Genomic DNA, 14,315 nt, shown 5'->3' on the forward strand with positions numbered 1-14,315 from the left:
AACAATATAAGAGAGAAAACTTCAGCAGAACCAAACACAAAGACAGGGGCAAGGGCAAGAAATGTGAAAACAAAACAGAAGTGGAAGCAAGAGTCAAAGTCAATTTGATTTAAATAGCACATTTAAAACAACACATGTTGACCAAGGTGTTGTACAATAAAAGAAATACAAACGTAGGGAGACATGATACAAGTTAGGAGAAAGAATAATAAAATTAGAAAATTTGAGTAAGAAGTAAGATAAATGAAAGTAATACAAACTCATTCTGATTTAAAAGTCATGGAGTAAAAGTGGGTTTTCAGACGGGTTTTAAAACTGTCCAATGTTGGGGAGGTCCTGATTTGAAGTGAAGTGGAACAATTTAGGAGCAGTTACAGCAAAGGCCCAATCTCCTCTGTGCAAGGCGTTAGTTAAGTAAGTGTAAAGACAAAGATAGGAAGTTAAATGACAGAAAATGCACAAGGAAAGGTAATTACCAAAATAAAACAAGAAGCCAAAAACTCAGAAAAAGGAAAGAAAAAGTTGTGGAAACAGAAGAACGGAACAAAATAAATACAAGGGAGGAAATCAGTGAAACAGACCTGGAGAGAAACTCAAATATCGACACCCAACAGAAAGCCACATGCATTATTATACGTGTATAGAAAGTTACTCTTTATGATTCTGTATGAAGGCTTTTGCTAAACCGTATGTATATATCAATACAATAAACATAGTTTTAAGACATTTTACAATTTTTGTACTATAATCAGAAATAAGATGGACTAATATTGTCATGAGGGGGGTCTTTATTAAGAACCTGAAACTGTGTAGCTGCTGCAGTGTCTCTTTGGCCAGCACCACTGTGGTTTTCCTGGTGTCACGTGTTCATGTGAAGCAGAGAGAGCTTACCGACAATGACTGAAACTCACAGTGTGGTGTTCACAGTGGTCTCTTCACGTATGTGCACGCCATGAAGTTGAACGTCTTTTAATTTAAAGTTTTTCTTGTTTACTTCAAGGAAAATGATCTCTCTGTAAACACACTGCTGATGAAACAAAAAAAGTTTTGATGTTTCCTGTTTAAAGCGTAGCAACACAAACTGTGTGTAACACCTCCCACATCTATGCTACTGACGATCAGCCACTGATGTTACTTCTCTGTAGATCAACATCTTTATGAGTTGTGAGCGACATTGTTTTCACATGTAATCACAAAAAAACATCTGAGCTTCAGTTTCATACTTTTAAATAAATCCAGTGTTTAGGTTACTTGTGTCAGACCTCGCATATCTTTCTCTTGTAAGAAAATAAAATCAGAAAAAAATAAAACTAGCATCATTAATTTTTTTTGAAACTACAAATAGTCTGGTTTGATGATGTTAACAGCAGCTTTATGGCTGGAAACATTTGGTTAACAGATCCGCAGACAGATATTTCACTGGTGGTTTACCAGTATAACTTTGTACCAAGTAGAATTTTGTAGCTGCACTGACTGTATAGTCAGTTAAGATTAGGCTGGAGTTTATCACCATTACCACCATTATGTTTAAGATTTTAATTTTTAATAATATGTCTTTAGATGGCTGACAGCCTCATAGGCTGAACTGACTTGGAATGATCCTGGGAGAAAACATGTTTTCCTTTGGATTTGTAGAGCTACGCGGGGGTGTGACCCCTTCTGAAGAACTGCTGTAAAATCATTTTACCCAGGAAAAAGGACAGTTCAAAGAAATTATTCAAAACCCCAAATTACCATGACATTCTTCACTATGATGAAACTTCTGATGTCAACTGTAGCATCAAGTAGTTCAGACATGTTTGTTCAAAGACAGTTGCTGTGTACGCTTAAAAGAGTCTGACCACGTCTAAATGTACTGAGGCCTCTTAGCCGCTTTGAGATATTACACAGTTTCCTGTTTTCTGAGATATGGTGAGGGGAATTGGATGACACAGTTGCTTTTTAAAGAAGTGATCATACCATAAACACTCCCTTTCCCTTCTCCATCACGTCATTTTCTATTTATTTCAAGCATTTCCCACTAGTTTGTGTATAGGATCAACTGAGCTGGTCAGCCTTTGAGGAAAATAACTGGTGAAAACCTGAAGTGTAACAGATGTGTGGTTAGTGACATTTCGAAACAAGAAGTGATACAGTACTGGTAAAGTGAGGCCGAACAATGACTCATTCAAGAAACAGAACCAACACAGGACACCCTTAAGGGCACTCCCTGAAATATTTACTGGAAAGATCTTCAGCACAAACCCGATGAGTTCAAAAGTTTGTAACAATGTTACAATAAAGTTTCCACCAAGTTAGAATTCAGAGGTGCATGAACACTGCTACAAATAATGACATAGATATTACAATACAAAGCACATTTGTCCTCTAATATTACATATTTAAACGCAGTGAAGTTGTACACTTGACTCTTGCAAACCACCATAAAAATGGAGCAGAAAGCAAAACCACAGAGCCCCACCACGTGGCTAAAAATGGTAACCAGCAAAAGTGATACCAGTGCCTTTAACCTTTGGCAATACACTCTTCTTCACACACACACACACACACACACACACACACACACACACACACACACACACACACACACACAAACGCTGAATTGAGCATGCCTGTGTGTGTGTTTGTGATTAGTGTACATAGACCTGTTACAAACTGTTAACTAACAAAGTTTATCACATATCAACTCAGATGCTGACTGTAGTTCATTCAAACCTTCAGACATTTCAACCGCAGTTAAAAATACTTACCTGCATTAACAGACACATGAGGTCATTGGTAGCTCAAGCTCATGGGAAACAAAGTCTCTGTGATACCAGGTAAATCGTGTGATAGTTTTAATGTTTAGCTTCTTCTGTTTTATATTTTCAAATCAAGTTTGAATCATAATTATGTTTACTTAAGATAGCCGCTAGCTGTTTGCAGATACACAGGAAACCAACTAGGACACTGTTGGTCAGCGTTAGCGGGTGCATTTCATGCTAATATTTCCTCTTGCAGAGACATCTTCCCACAGCAGCACCACTTACATACTTTAAGCAACACTGTTTAAAGAGTCTGTTAATACATTTTTGTCTGGAAAAATTTGTGCCACCATAATTTAGCATGTCAGAAATCTTGCTTTCTATATGTGTGATGGAAAAACTATCAATATCAGAAAGTGCACCAGAGAATACAAAAGAATAAGATGAGCATGGCTTTAGGTCTGCCTTAAAAAATAATGTTTTTAATCCAAATTGAATTACTTTAAATCCATCATTCAATCACTAATGAATACTAAGTTATTAACCCTTACAATCTCTAGCCATACATTATCCAGCATCTTCAGGGCCACTCATTAGTTCAGAACTGTCACCACAGCCGTCACCTACTGTTCTTTAAAAAGGATCATATAAAATAGTCTTTTTGTCTGTGAAATATTTAATACAAAATTAAGATTTTGGCATAATGATTTCTTTGTTATTATACTCTATACTCAGAACTCAATAGGGAGAATAAGTCATGCTTAGTATCTATATTGACATGGACAAGGTAATGTGTTAGGAATGAAAGGCCACATGGTTTAATGATAATTAGGCCACTGTTGTGAAGTCTGTTTCAAATCCACACAGTGGGCTGCTGGATGTCATTCTGTAAGAATCTGACGGTGCTCATCCTGTTCTTCCTTGCACAAAGATGCAGATATTCCTGCTGATGGGTTAAGGATCTCGTACAGCCCAGTCCAGCTCTCCTAGAGTAGCTGCCTGTCTCCTGGAATCTCCTCCAGGCCCTTGAGACTGTGCTGGCAGACACAGCAAACTTTCTAGCAATGGCACATATTGATGTGCTATCCTTGATGAGTTGGACTATTTGTGCAGCCTCTGTAGTATCCAGATATTGCCACATACTACCAGTAATGAGACTGACCACAGTCAAATTCAAAAATAGTGAAAAACAGCCAGAAAAGGTGAGGAGGGAAAAATGGCCTCCACTGTAAAACCATACCTGTTTAACAAACAAACAAGCTTTTATTTTGTTACATACAGTATCATATGTAGTGAAATGTTCTTGTGTCCATGCTGGAGATGTAGCTGCGGCGTTCCACTGCCTTTTTTTAAGCATGAAGGGTCTAGACAGGACCCTTACTGGGTGGGACTGAACTTGTGACTCCTGCTCCAAAGATGTGTCATGTTACCACTACACTTTCCAGCTGTTTTGGGACTTGTCTCATTGTTGCCCCTCTACTGCATCTATTATTGATTGATTTCATCGATGCCAACGCTGAGTCTAATTAAAGGGTCGAGACGTGGTGGTGTTAGACATTGCAACAGCCTGTCCGGTGTACAAATTAGCCTTTGTGCACATGGTTGCAGAATTTTCACTGACACTAAAGTGCAGTCACTTCTTCTTCTTTTCTTCCCAACACTAAATTGGTGTGTTTCTGGTCAACATTGTGTGAACAGGATTGTTTTCATGGTTCCTCTATAAGAGATGTGCTGCTGTGATAGACACACACTTTGAGTCTGCAAACTGGACAAACACTTTGCAACTGTTATTTTTGTGTGCCAGCTATATTTGAGGTCACACCAACAATGTAAAATTAGACGTGGGGCTTTTGTTCATGTCAGTTTCTCACAAACATACTGTGACACCAAAAGTATAACAGAAAAAGCAGCACCTTTTCTCCTGCCATTTGTGTTTCCACATTATTGCAATTATATTTGCCCAGTTAGATTTGAATATATGTGATTATATTGTCGAACACAAAAACCTATTACATTTTCATGCTTACTAAAATGTTTTTGTAATTGTCCTCTCAGACTCTGTTTTTTTTTTGTTTTTAAATCACTCTACTCACATACAGCTTGCCTTGCATACTACGCAAGCTGCTGATAACAAATGGTGATCAGGAGGAAGAAGATGGCATCCGTCTATAGCATGCATCATTGACAGCTAGAGCCAGTGGCGGTCCTAGCCTGTTTGGCGCCCTGGGCGAATACTCCCCCCCCCCTCCCCCGTGTTTGTTCGTGTTTGTTGTTTTGTTTTTATTTTGTTTTATTTTGCGAGTTGGTTATTAGATGCTGCTCCAGCCACCCTGAGACTCCCCCGCCGCCCGCCCTCTCCTTCCTGTGCCGCAAGCAGCAGGCGCACCTCGCAAACGGAGGGCGCCCTTACTCCCAGCAAATGGGCGATAGAAAACCGATCGGTGCCTATGACATCCCCAATATACGCTGGCTGATGTCGGGGCAGCATGAGTACCGTGATGCCCGATGCCCGTGATGCTGCCCCGGGCAACCGCCCATGTCGCCTGTATCAAAAACCGCTACTGGCTAGAGGAAGGGGCTGACAACAAGTGTACCAGAGGCACTGATGCTCTGATCATCCCACTAAAGGAAAAGGCCCTAAGCAGCATATTCACAGAGGCAGGAGTCTACCTGCAGCCTGTGACAAGTTACCCTTGAAACAGTAGTGATGGGATTTCCGGCTCTTTTTAGAGAACCGGCTCTTCTGGTTGTTTTGTTGCTTTAATTAATTTATTATTAACAATAATATAAAATTATGCACAAAAGGAATTACTAATGTTAAAAAAGTGGTTTTATTTATATATGTTTATATATAAATATAAACCTCTGTCAGTGTGCCCCAGGGTGGCTGTGGCTACAATGTAGCTTGCCATCACCAGTGTGTGAATGGGTGGATGACAGGTTGTGTAAAGTGCTTTGGGGTCCTTAGGGACTAGAAAAGTGCTATACAAATACAGGCCATTTACCATTTTTTTTTATAAATATATGTGGTGGCCCCTAGAGACAAAGCATGTACAAACTCCAAAACACATTTCTAGTGTTAACTGAACTTCCAAAACAGAGCTACCTAGATCACTTAAATTACACAATTGAAAGCATGTGTGTATTGTTTGTGTATTTATACACAGGCACTCATATATATTCAAATAATTTAAAAGAATGTTCATTTACCTGTTACTACCACACACCAAATCCGGTCGTTGGTACTTGCTGGCTTGTGTAGCCACGAGGTAACAAAAGCTCAACACTGCGCTCAGCATCCTGGAGCACTTCTGTTGTCTTTTGTACATGTTTTGGAGTTCGTACGTGCTTTGTCTCTAGGGGCCACCGTAAATATACTTTTATTTATTCACTCCACATAAAATGTAATAAATAAATCATATAATACAAAAACCAAAAATTTACATTTCAACTTTTAACTATTTAAATTTTCACCTTTTAAACAAATTTAAAATGAAACAACACAAAACACTGCAAACCACAACACAATTAAATATAAATTGAAATAAAAAAAGAACATGCACATTCTCTGTCATATGGATCTGCATGAATAAACTTTCTGAATCCTTTGTCATCCGCAACTGAAAATAGTTGTGGATGATTACTATACCTTTCTAATGTGACGTTGTTGTCCCTGGCTCTCTCTCTCTCTCTCTCCCTCCCACTCTGTTCCTGTGCTACTGAGTGTAACTACCGCCCCTCCCCCTCTGCCCAGCGCAAAGCACAAGGCTAATAAGAATAAATTACACAGATTATGAAGATCTTACATGTAAAAACCACTGTACGTGGTCCTAGATCAGTACTTTTTAAATAGATGTGATTAGTGACATGCAGACATTGATGCTGATTTATTTGTTTAATTGGAAAACTAAATCCAGCAAAGTCACAAATTGTACTCAGTAACCAGTAACCAACGATGGAGTCACAGAGCAGGGCAGGGTCACTCTGCCCCCTCCTGGAACAGTTGTGCTATTGCCACTCAATTTGGTTCAGCTGCTGTTCAGCTTTCAACAACGACACAACAAAGAAACCATCAGAACCAAACCAATTTACGCAAATAGATTGAAATAAAAGTGGTAAATATTTGTATTTATACTTATTCAGTTACATGTGTAGGTATTTCAAAAAACTAATAAAGTTTGAACATGATGGGAAAAAAAGTATATTTTCCAAAGTGGCAAAAACTTTTCTAAATTCTTGGTATATACCTGGTCCACCTTATTCCCAGGCAAGCAACAGTCAAGTATCCTATTGTAAAGTGTCCTTGGGTGACCTGAAAGGCACTCATAAATAAAAATTTATTATTATTATTATTATTATTATTATTATTATTATTATTATTATTATTATTATTATTATTATAAGTAGTACTCAGTGTTGTGGAAGTATCAAGTCTCAAGGAAAGGTGCAGTAATACTACACTGCTGTGTACACCAAAATCACATATTTCAAAGTAAAACTCAATAAAACAACATTATTTATATCACTGTGCTTATATGAAAATTAAATAGATTAATCAATTAATTAATGCATTTATTTAAAAAAGTGCTACTGGAATAATAACATAAAATTGTTACAACTGCACACTTTGTTGCTTCAAATAGTGATCTGAAAAATGGTTCCCCATCACATGTTGGAAAATCCAAGACTTTTTCCTAAAGATCAAAAAAACAAAACCCAGTTAGCCTGAATGATGATAGGGGACCCAGGTCAATATTAACTCAGGAAAAGACTCTGGATTTAACATAGCATAGCAGTAATTTACAGCTGGGAAGTTAATAGAGTTGAACCTGATGATCATGATCCTTCACCATGCAGATTGCATTCTGGTGTCTTGCACCATCAACTCAGCTCAGTAAGTGGCAGTGACACCAACTTATTTTAGCTTTAATTGCAGAAGAAGAAGAAAAAAAGAAGAAAGCGAAGAAGAGCTGTAAATGCAGTAGTTATTGTCTTCAGCGCCCTCTGCTGGGTCAGTAATGATCACATAAGAATGCATAAAAAGAAAACCCATCTGTTTGAAAGCAACAAATGTCAGCACACACTTTGTGTCATGCTTGATTGACAATGTTAATTACATTAAGACTGGTAGAGGGAAAATAAGTTATTTAGTATAAAAGTCTTGAACCACCTCTCATTTGTGTATATCGTGATAAGAAAATAGGTGCAGTGATTCACTTAAACATGTTCAAACATACAAAGTAATAGTGTATATAAGACAAAAACAGAGGTTTTAAAATTCTATCATTTTTTACCATCTTTTAGATACATTCAGTATTGGGGTCCCCCCTTTTCCTACAAACATACATCAGGAGTCAGGGGGGTTGTTGTGTCTAAGAAATTACTCAGTTACGATGAACACATTTTCACACCCATGTACAATGCAGGAAGGTTCATAATTCTAATTTACATTTCCAGCACATGTTGTCCTTCATCACTTTTATTCTATGTAATCTCAGGGTATGATAGTGTCTGTGTAACCCCCCTCTCGCCTCTCTAACATACTTTCTACAGTCTGCCAAAATCCCCCGCCAATTTTCTTGTCCTATGTTTATTCTCAGATCTTTTTTTCCATTTTGTCCATTTTTGTCTCCTATGATAGAAACCAAATCATGCATGGCATAATGCAGACACCCAGAGTCTATTATAGATAAGATGTATTGTATAAGCTGTATAAGGGCTCTGAAGCTGTGGGATTTGGTTTCTTAACAGGACCCTGACCTGTGAAGGGAATATTTCTGTGGCAGCCTTGTTGCATTCTGTTTAAGAGTGTTCTTACTTTTCACAGGGTTTTATGGCTACAATATGGCAAGCTATATTGTAGCCACAGCCACCCTGGGGCGCACTGACAGAGGCGAGGCTGCCGGACACTGGTGCCACCGGGCCCTCTGACCACCACCAGTAGGCAACGGGTGAAGTGTCTTGCCCAAGGACACAATGACCGAGACTGTCAGAGCTCATTTGTTACTTTAATGGACTGCCTAATCTCCAAGAATCTGTGTAGATCTTAGGTTTAAAAGTTATGTGGTGACCATAAATATGCTGAAGAATGTCTCGCTTCCAGACTGTTTTCAGTTTTAATGCCAACTTTCAGAAATGTCAGTCTCACTCTTTTAGTGTGCTGATCTATGTATTTTTATCTGAAATGATTTTCTGTTTGAGGACCACATGTTTGATGGTTTTGAGCAGCATCATCCTACTTTCATGTTTCATTCTAAAAAACAATTTCACTTCAATTTCAGGTTGAAGCTGAAATGACAAAATAAATGTTCAGTTTAATGCACTTTTAGCAACTATATATTATTAAATATTGAATTAAATATGAACAGATTAAATTATTAAATAACAAACACTATATGTCATAAGTGCTAATATATGTGGAAAACTGGTATGCCACTCTGATCGAGTTCAGAGCTACAAAAGTAGATACTCATGTTAGTTTATGTTGGTTACCCACATGTTTATAAAAAGAAGACAAACTTACATAATTTGTAAAGGTTTACAGAAATTTACATTTTAAACATTATAGTTTTCACTAGTTTTGTTAACAGTGGATTTTAACTAAATAAGCAGTCAAACGGACAGATGTGAGCAAATGACAGAAAAGTTTTTTTTTTTTTTTTCAATTTATTGTTTCCTCTCAGAGATTCATAAGATAATTCAAACCAGGTCATATGAAACAGACAGGCTTACATGACACTTTATACATTAAAAATGGTGTTATACCTTCAATGTTACAATGAGCTGTTTGTAATTATCCTCTTAAATCATCCAGTTTTTAAAAAAAAAAAAAAATAGTGGTCACTACAGTGAAAGCTATTCAAAAGCTGTTTTCTTGTATGTGTGTCAGTGTTGAAGGTAAACTTGCACATAAACCACTATATTGGACACTGATGTGTCTCTCCATACCCTACCACCCACTGGTTGTTTAATGTACTATAGATGTATGACGTGTTACATTGTAATTATTGTTTTTTAACCCCTTCATGCATGAATTATGACAACCTCATTTAAGATTTGTTTCTTAAGTATTTTTATACATCTTTTCATGCCTAAAGATGCATAAAAATACATAAGAAACAAATCCTGATTGAGGTTGTCATAATTCGTGCATGAAGGGGTTAAATAGGATGATTTGATATAATAATTGATAAAATAATTACATTTAAAATAAGGCACCCAAAAAATACCACAGACATGCAGAACTGCAGCTCGTCTAGTCTGATTTGATGCACTGTATTTGTGATCCACCTGAAATACAGTAAGAATAGTTTAAGAATGTCACAAATGAAATTCTTGAAATCCCAGAGTTCCCATTTATTACTTTGATGGTTCATCATTGTCATACTGTACCTGGTCCAGCATCTTCAGATCCTCTAACTGTCTCATAAACACAACGATCACCTGCAAGTTAATAACAGTTCAGTCAAAGTCACAATAATTAACATCTCCAAATGATCTAACATTGAATAATTCCTGAAGAATATAATATGACTGATGAAAGCAGGTAAACAGTGTTAGACCTGACCGTGGGAAAGAGCCGAGTACACATGCTGTTGATTTTCTTCCTGGATGATTGTTTCAGACTGTGTGAGCCTGAAATAATTAAAACATATTCTTATTAGTAGAATAAACGTATTTTTTAAAATTCCTGCTGTTAATGAGTTTCAGCAACTGTAACGTCTGTGTTGGAGACGGTGTGGAGCGTGGACCCACGTGCAAACATAAGGCCGAGCTGCATTGAAAAACAATACAGAAACCTGAAACACAAAACCTTGAACTGGGAAAGAGAAACCCGAGACCTGAAAAAAACAAAAACAAAAAAACTGGGACTTGGGAGGTAAGAAGAAAGAGGAGAACAGAGGACTAAATAGACACAGATAATGAGGGGATGGGAAACAGGAGGGAACACAGATATGAGAACATAACTGACTCAATGTGACACATGGTACACAGGAGAGGCACAGCATCAAAACCTGAAGACTAGAAATCACAATCCTAAAGATAACTTATAGGGAGCTAGAAATACAGAAGCCTATACCATGAAACACACAAAATCAAAGAATATGGGCTAAAACGAAACAAACAAAAAAAAACGACACACCAGAAACACAAACACTGGGGCCCCAAACCCAGGACCATGACACCAACCTTTTGTGACACAGACCTGTAAAAAACAAAACAGAAAGTATTATGAGATTCGGAGATTAGGAGAACATTTTTAATAGTAGCATTAACAAGAAATCTTACCCTTTGACTTTATGCAGTAAAGCAGAAAGAGGAACAGTAGAGTGATCAATACACCAGTAAACAGCCCAGCAATGAACATGAGAAGAGAAGAAGAAGAGCTGCACTCTGAAATCACAAACAGTAATAATTACTTATATAAGCAGAACATGTATTCACAACCTCAGTCACTCTCCACATACCTGTTTCTTTTCTGTGTGAATGATCTTTGCTGCACTTCACAGTTTGAAATGCAGACTTCTCACTGACATGATTGGAAACTGTGCAGGTGACATTGGTCTCTCCATCCTGCCTGATGATGTATTGTTGCCTGGGACCAGTTAGTGTTTGTTTTCCTACAGTCCAGTTGTAGCTGACATCACCAGTTGTGCTGCACTCCAGCAGAACTTTACATGATTCATTTGAGGGAATCCAGGTAGAACTGATTTTTATGTCAGGCTTAGCTATGGGCTCTAATGAGAAAACAGAAGGAGAGAGAGTCTGTGTCAGAGCTTAAAGTATATGTGGAGTTCTGAAAATGTATTATATAAAATATAAAATAATATATATAACTAACATTACAACAACAAATTCAGATAAGTACTTTTAACTGCTTTTCCAGTTGGTAACATCTGGTCTAAAAAATGCAAAAAACAAAAAAGCTCAAAAACAAACCAAATTGTATAAACTAAATACTTTAAAGACAGTGAAATTAAATGGCATTAATAAGCTCAGACTTTTTTCTTCCAGTTAAAAGACGCACTGGAGCATTTTGCACAACCTTCAGATGCCTAATGGACGCATCACTAGCATCACAATAAAGGACATTGACAAGAATAAAGTCAAATCAAGAACAATGATGGGTTAGGGTTATGATGAGCAAAAACAAGTAGGATTTGCTATTTGAGCAAATATCTAAATGATTTCATCTTCATCTTAATTTTCAAGTTACTAAAAAATCTGGGAAAGACACAATAACAGATGTGCAGTAAAAAGAACAACAACAAAAAACTGAGGTTGATTAACCATTACAAACTGTTGCATTGTATTTCACACAGATTAGTATCAATAAACAGATATGTAGATATAAAGTTCAAAATATAAAATAAAATCATTTAATTAGTATTTTACACAATACGTATTCAACATTAACACATTAAGGTGACTGTGAAAGCACAGAAAACACAAGTTAATCAATAAAGTAATCAAGAGGAAAGAAAATTTAAAAAAGAGCTACTGGGGTTTCTTTTCATTAGGATGCTTTTAGAATTAAAACAAACAAGCAAAAAAAAAAAAAGTCTCTTACCATGAACTTGCAGAGTGATGGTGACTGAAGGCCTTTGCTTATCATTCACCTCTGAGACAAAAGTGAAATCACCAGAATCTTGAAGAGTCAGTTGTCTCACTGTTAAAGTAAAGTCTGTGAGGTTCAGCTCTGATCTGTCCTTAAATGGAGAGTCTTTAGAAACACCCACATCTTTGTCTGCAACTGTTATTTGTCCATATCTCCACAGTGCTGCAGTCACACCTTCAGTTGGTAAGCCTGATGAAAGCTCCACAGTATCGCCAACGTTTTTATGAATGACGCGTTTTCCACTGGAAGTCTCCACATCTGCAAATATATAGAAACATATCTTTGTGACAGTCCACTGTTTGAGTTAGAAGTGAGTGAGTCAGAAAAAAACTGGCCAAACTACCTATAACCTTATCCTCCAGTTATAGTATCGAAAGTGCGTTTCTTAAAGCAAAAACAAAAAAACACACAATTAAAAAAAGGAAAAAAGTATACTTATAGAATGAAAACAACAACTTATGTCAAATAACATTTATGATATAAATGACCTGGCATAACTAAAATTCAAATATGGCAAAAAATATTACACAACATGGCTCTACTAATGATTTTTTATGTTCCTACTTCTACATGGACAACAAATAATTAATAATCTTGTAACTTTTGGATAAATAGCACAACAAATGAATAAAAAAGAAACAAAAAAAAAACACACCATAGAAAATAAACAAATTGAAGTTATGGAAATTAAACTTTCAGGAAGGGATTAGAAAAACATGTGTCTGTTAAACTCAATTGTTCATTAATAGCAGATACTTATAACAACATATACTTTAACAAAACAACAGTCTATGTGATGATCAAAGCTATAGTGTTTTGAAAGAAGAAAAAAAAATGGTGAAACCAGAGAATTCATGGGCAAAGGTTACAGCTGCCCTCTGTGCTGTGAGCTCATCACTTCTGGCCAGTGTTGCTTCCACTGGTGGAGATACTCAGGAAATGCTTCTGTTGCTAGTGTCATGTCTGACTCACACTTTTTTGATAGCACTATAATCAGCTACGTTGTCCTTTCTAGTGAATACATGTTGTATTTTTTTCTTTTTTTTCTTTTAAAATATTTTATTTTTATCTCTACTCTAAACAGAAGAGAACCAACACTTAGATCCAGATGTCTGCAAAAACACGTCCACACCCCCGTTCCTGTCAAAACAATTACTGCATAGAAATGTACTGTATGAGAAGCAATATAAGCCTATAAGCATGTTTAAAAGTATATCGTACAACAAACACTGAAAAAAAAAATCAGGAAGTAACAGCAGCAGAAGGGGCGATCCTTTAGTTCCTTTAATTAGATTATAAAAATTAACATGTTATACTTTAAAGCCACTACTGCATTTAGAAACTCAACAACAAAAATACACTCCAAGGCTCTTCCCAGGAAGACACATCACTTCTCTTCCACTTCGCAAGAGAAGTGCTCCTGACCTCCAGGTACTCTTGTTTGCCTCATTTTAGAGTTAATGAGGCAAACAAATACAACACGCCACAGAGATCTGAAAGCACAGGTGTACTTACAGTAGAGGCAGACCCAGAGCAGCAGCACAATGCTGTGCATGAAGTAGCTACGATAGCAAAACCAACCACCAACCATCGCTGTTGAAAGAGGAACGACGTCTGTTTCCTATTCTCATATATCAAGCTCTGCCTTCACAAGGAAGCACAGAAAAAAATAAATAACCGAGAGCGGGTGAGGTTTCAGTCTAAATAGAAGCAGAAGAAACGGTCATAAGCTGGCCTGATGTACACAGATCAGCTATAAAATATTAAAACAAAAAGTTAAACAAAAAATATTTTTAGCATATACCATTGCCTGTTTTTACTATGTCACAGAAAGCGGCCTAAATGTTCAGGACCACTACAAAATGCTACTTACATCTAATAGCAATCCTTGGCCCCAATTACTAGTCAGTCCAACTCTGCATTAACATTACATTTCCTGTGTTTACTGGTAC

The 14,315-nt window shown here is 36.9% G+C and overlaps 1 protein-coding gene across 1 annotated transcript; it reads right to left on the reverse strand.

The window, feature by feature from the left end:
- Nucleotides 1-9,407: 9,407 nt before the first annotated feature.
- Nucleotides 9,408-13,951, reverse strand: LOC143412283 (uncharacterized). Its single transcript, XM_004573874.4, has 8 exons — nt 13,879-13,951; nt 12,316-12,621; nt 11,213-11,482; nt 11,034-11,138; nt 10,935-10,950; nt 10,312-10,379; nt 10,137-10,187; nt 9,408-10,034 (listed from the first exon to the last, which is right to left on the reverse strand). The coding sequence occupies exons 1-8, from the start codon at nt 13,916-13,918 to the stop codon at nt 10,000-10,002; spliced, it is 891 nt and encodes a 296-aa protein (XP_004573931.3). The 5' UTR covers nt 13,919-13,951; the 3' UTR covers nt 9,408-9,999.
- Nucleotides 13,952-14,315: the final 364 nt, after the last annotated feature.

Source organism: Maylandia zebra, linkage group LG3, assembly GCF_041146795.1.
Source record: "Maylandia zebra isolate NMK-2024a linkage group LG3, Mzebra_GT3a, whole genome shotgun sequence".
NCBI classification, from domain to species: domain Eukaryota; kingdom Metazoa; phylum Chordata; class Actinopteri; order Cichliformes; family Cichlidae; genus Maylandia; species Maylandia zebra.

Bases quoted from the DNA above. Each gene is read 5' to 3' on its own strand.
- LOC143412283 (XM_004573874.4), bottom strand. From the start codon at position 13,918: ATGCACAGCATTGTGCTGCTGCTCTGGGTCTGCCTCTACT. The intron at 11,139-11,212 runs GTATGTGGAGAG...TTGTGATTTCAG, and splicing joins TTCACACAGAAAAGAAACAG to AGTGCAGCTCTTCTTCTTCT. The intron at 10,035-10,136 runs GTACAGTATGAC...ACTGTATTTCAG, and splicing joins ATCTGAAGATGCTGGACCAG to GTGGATCACAAATACAGTGC.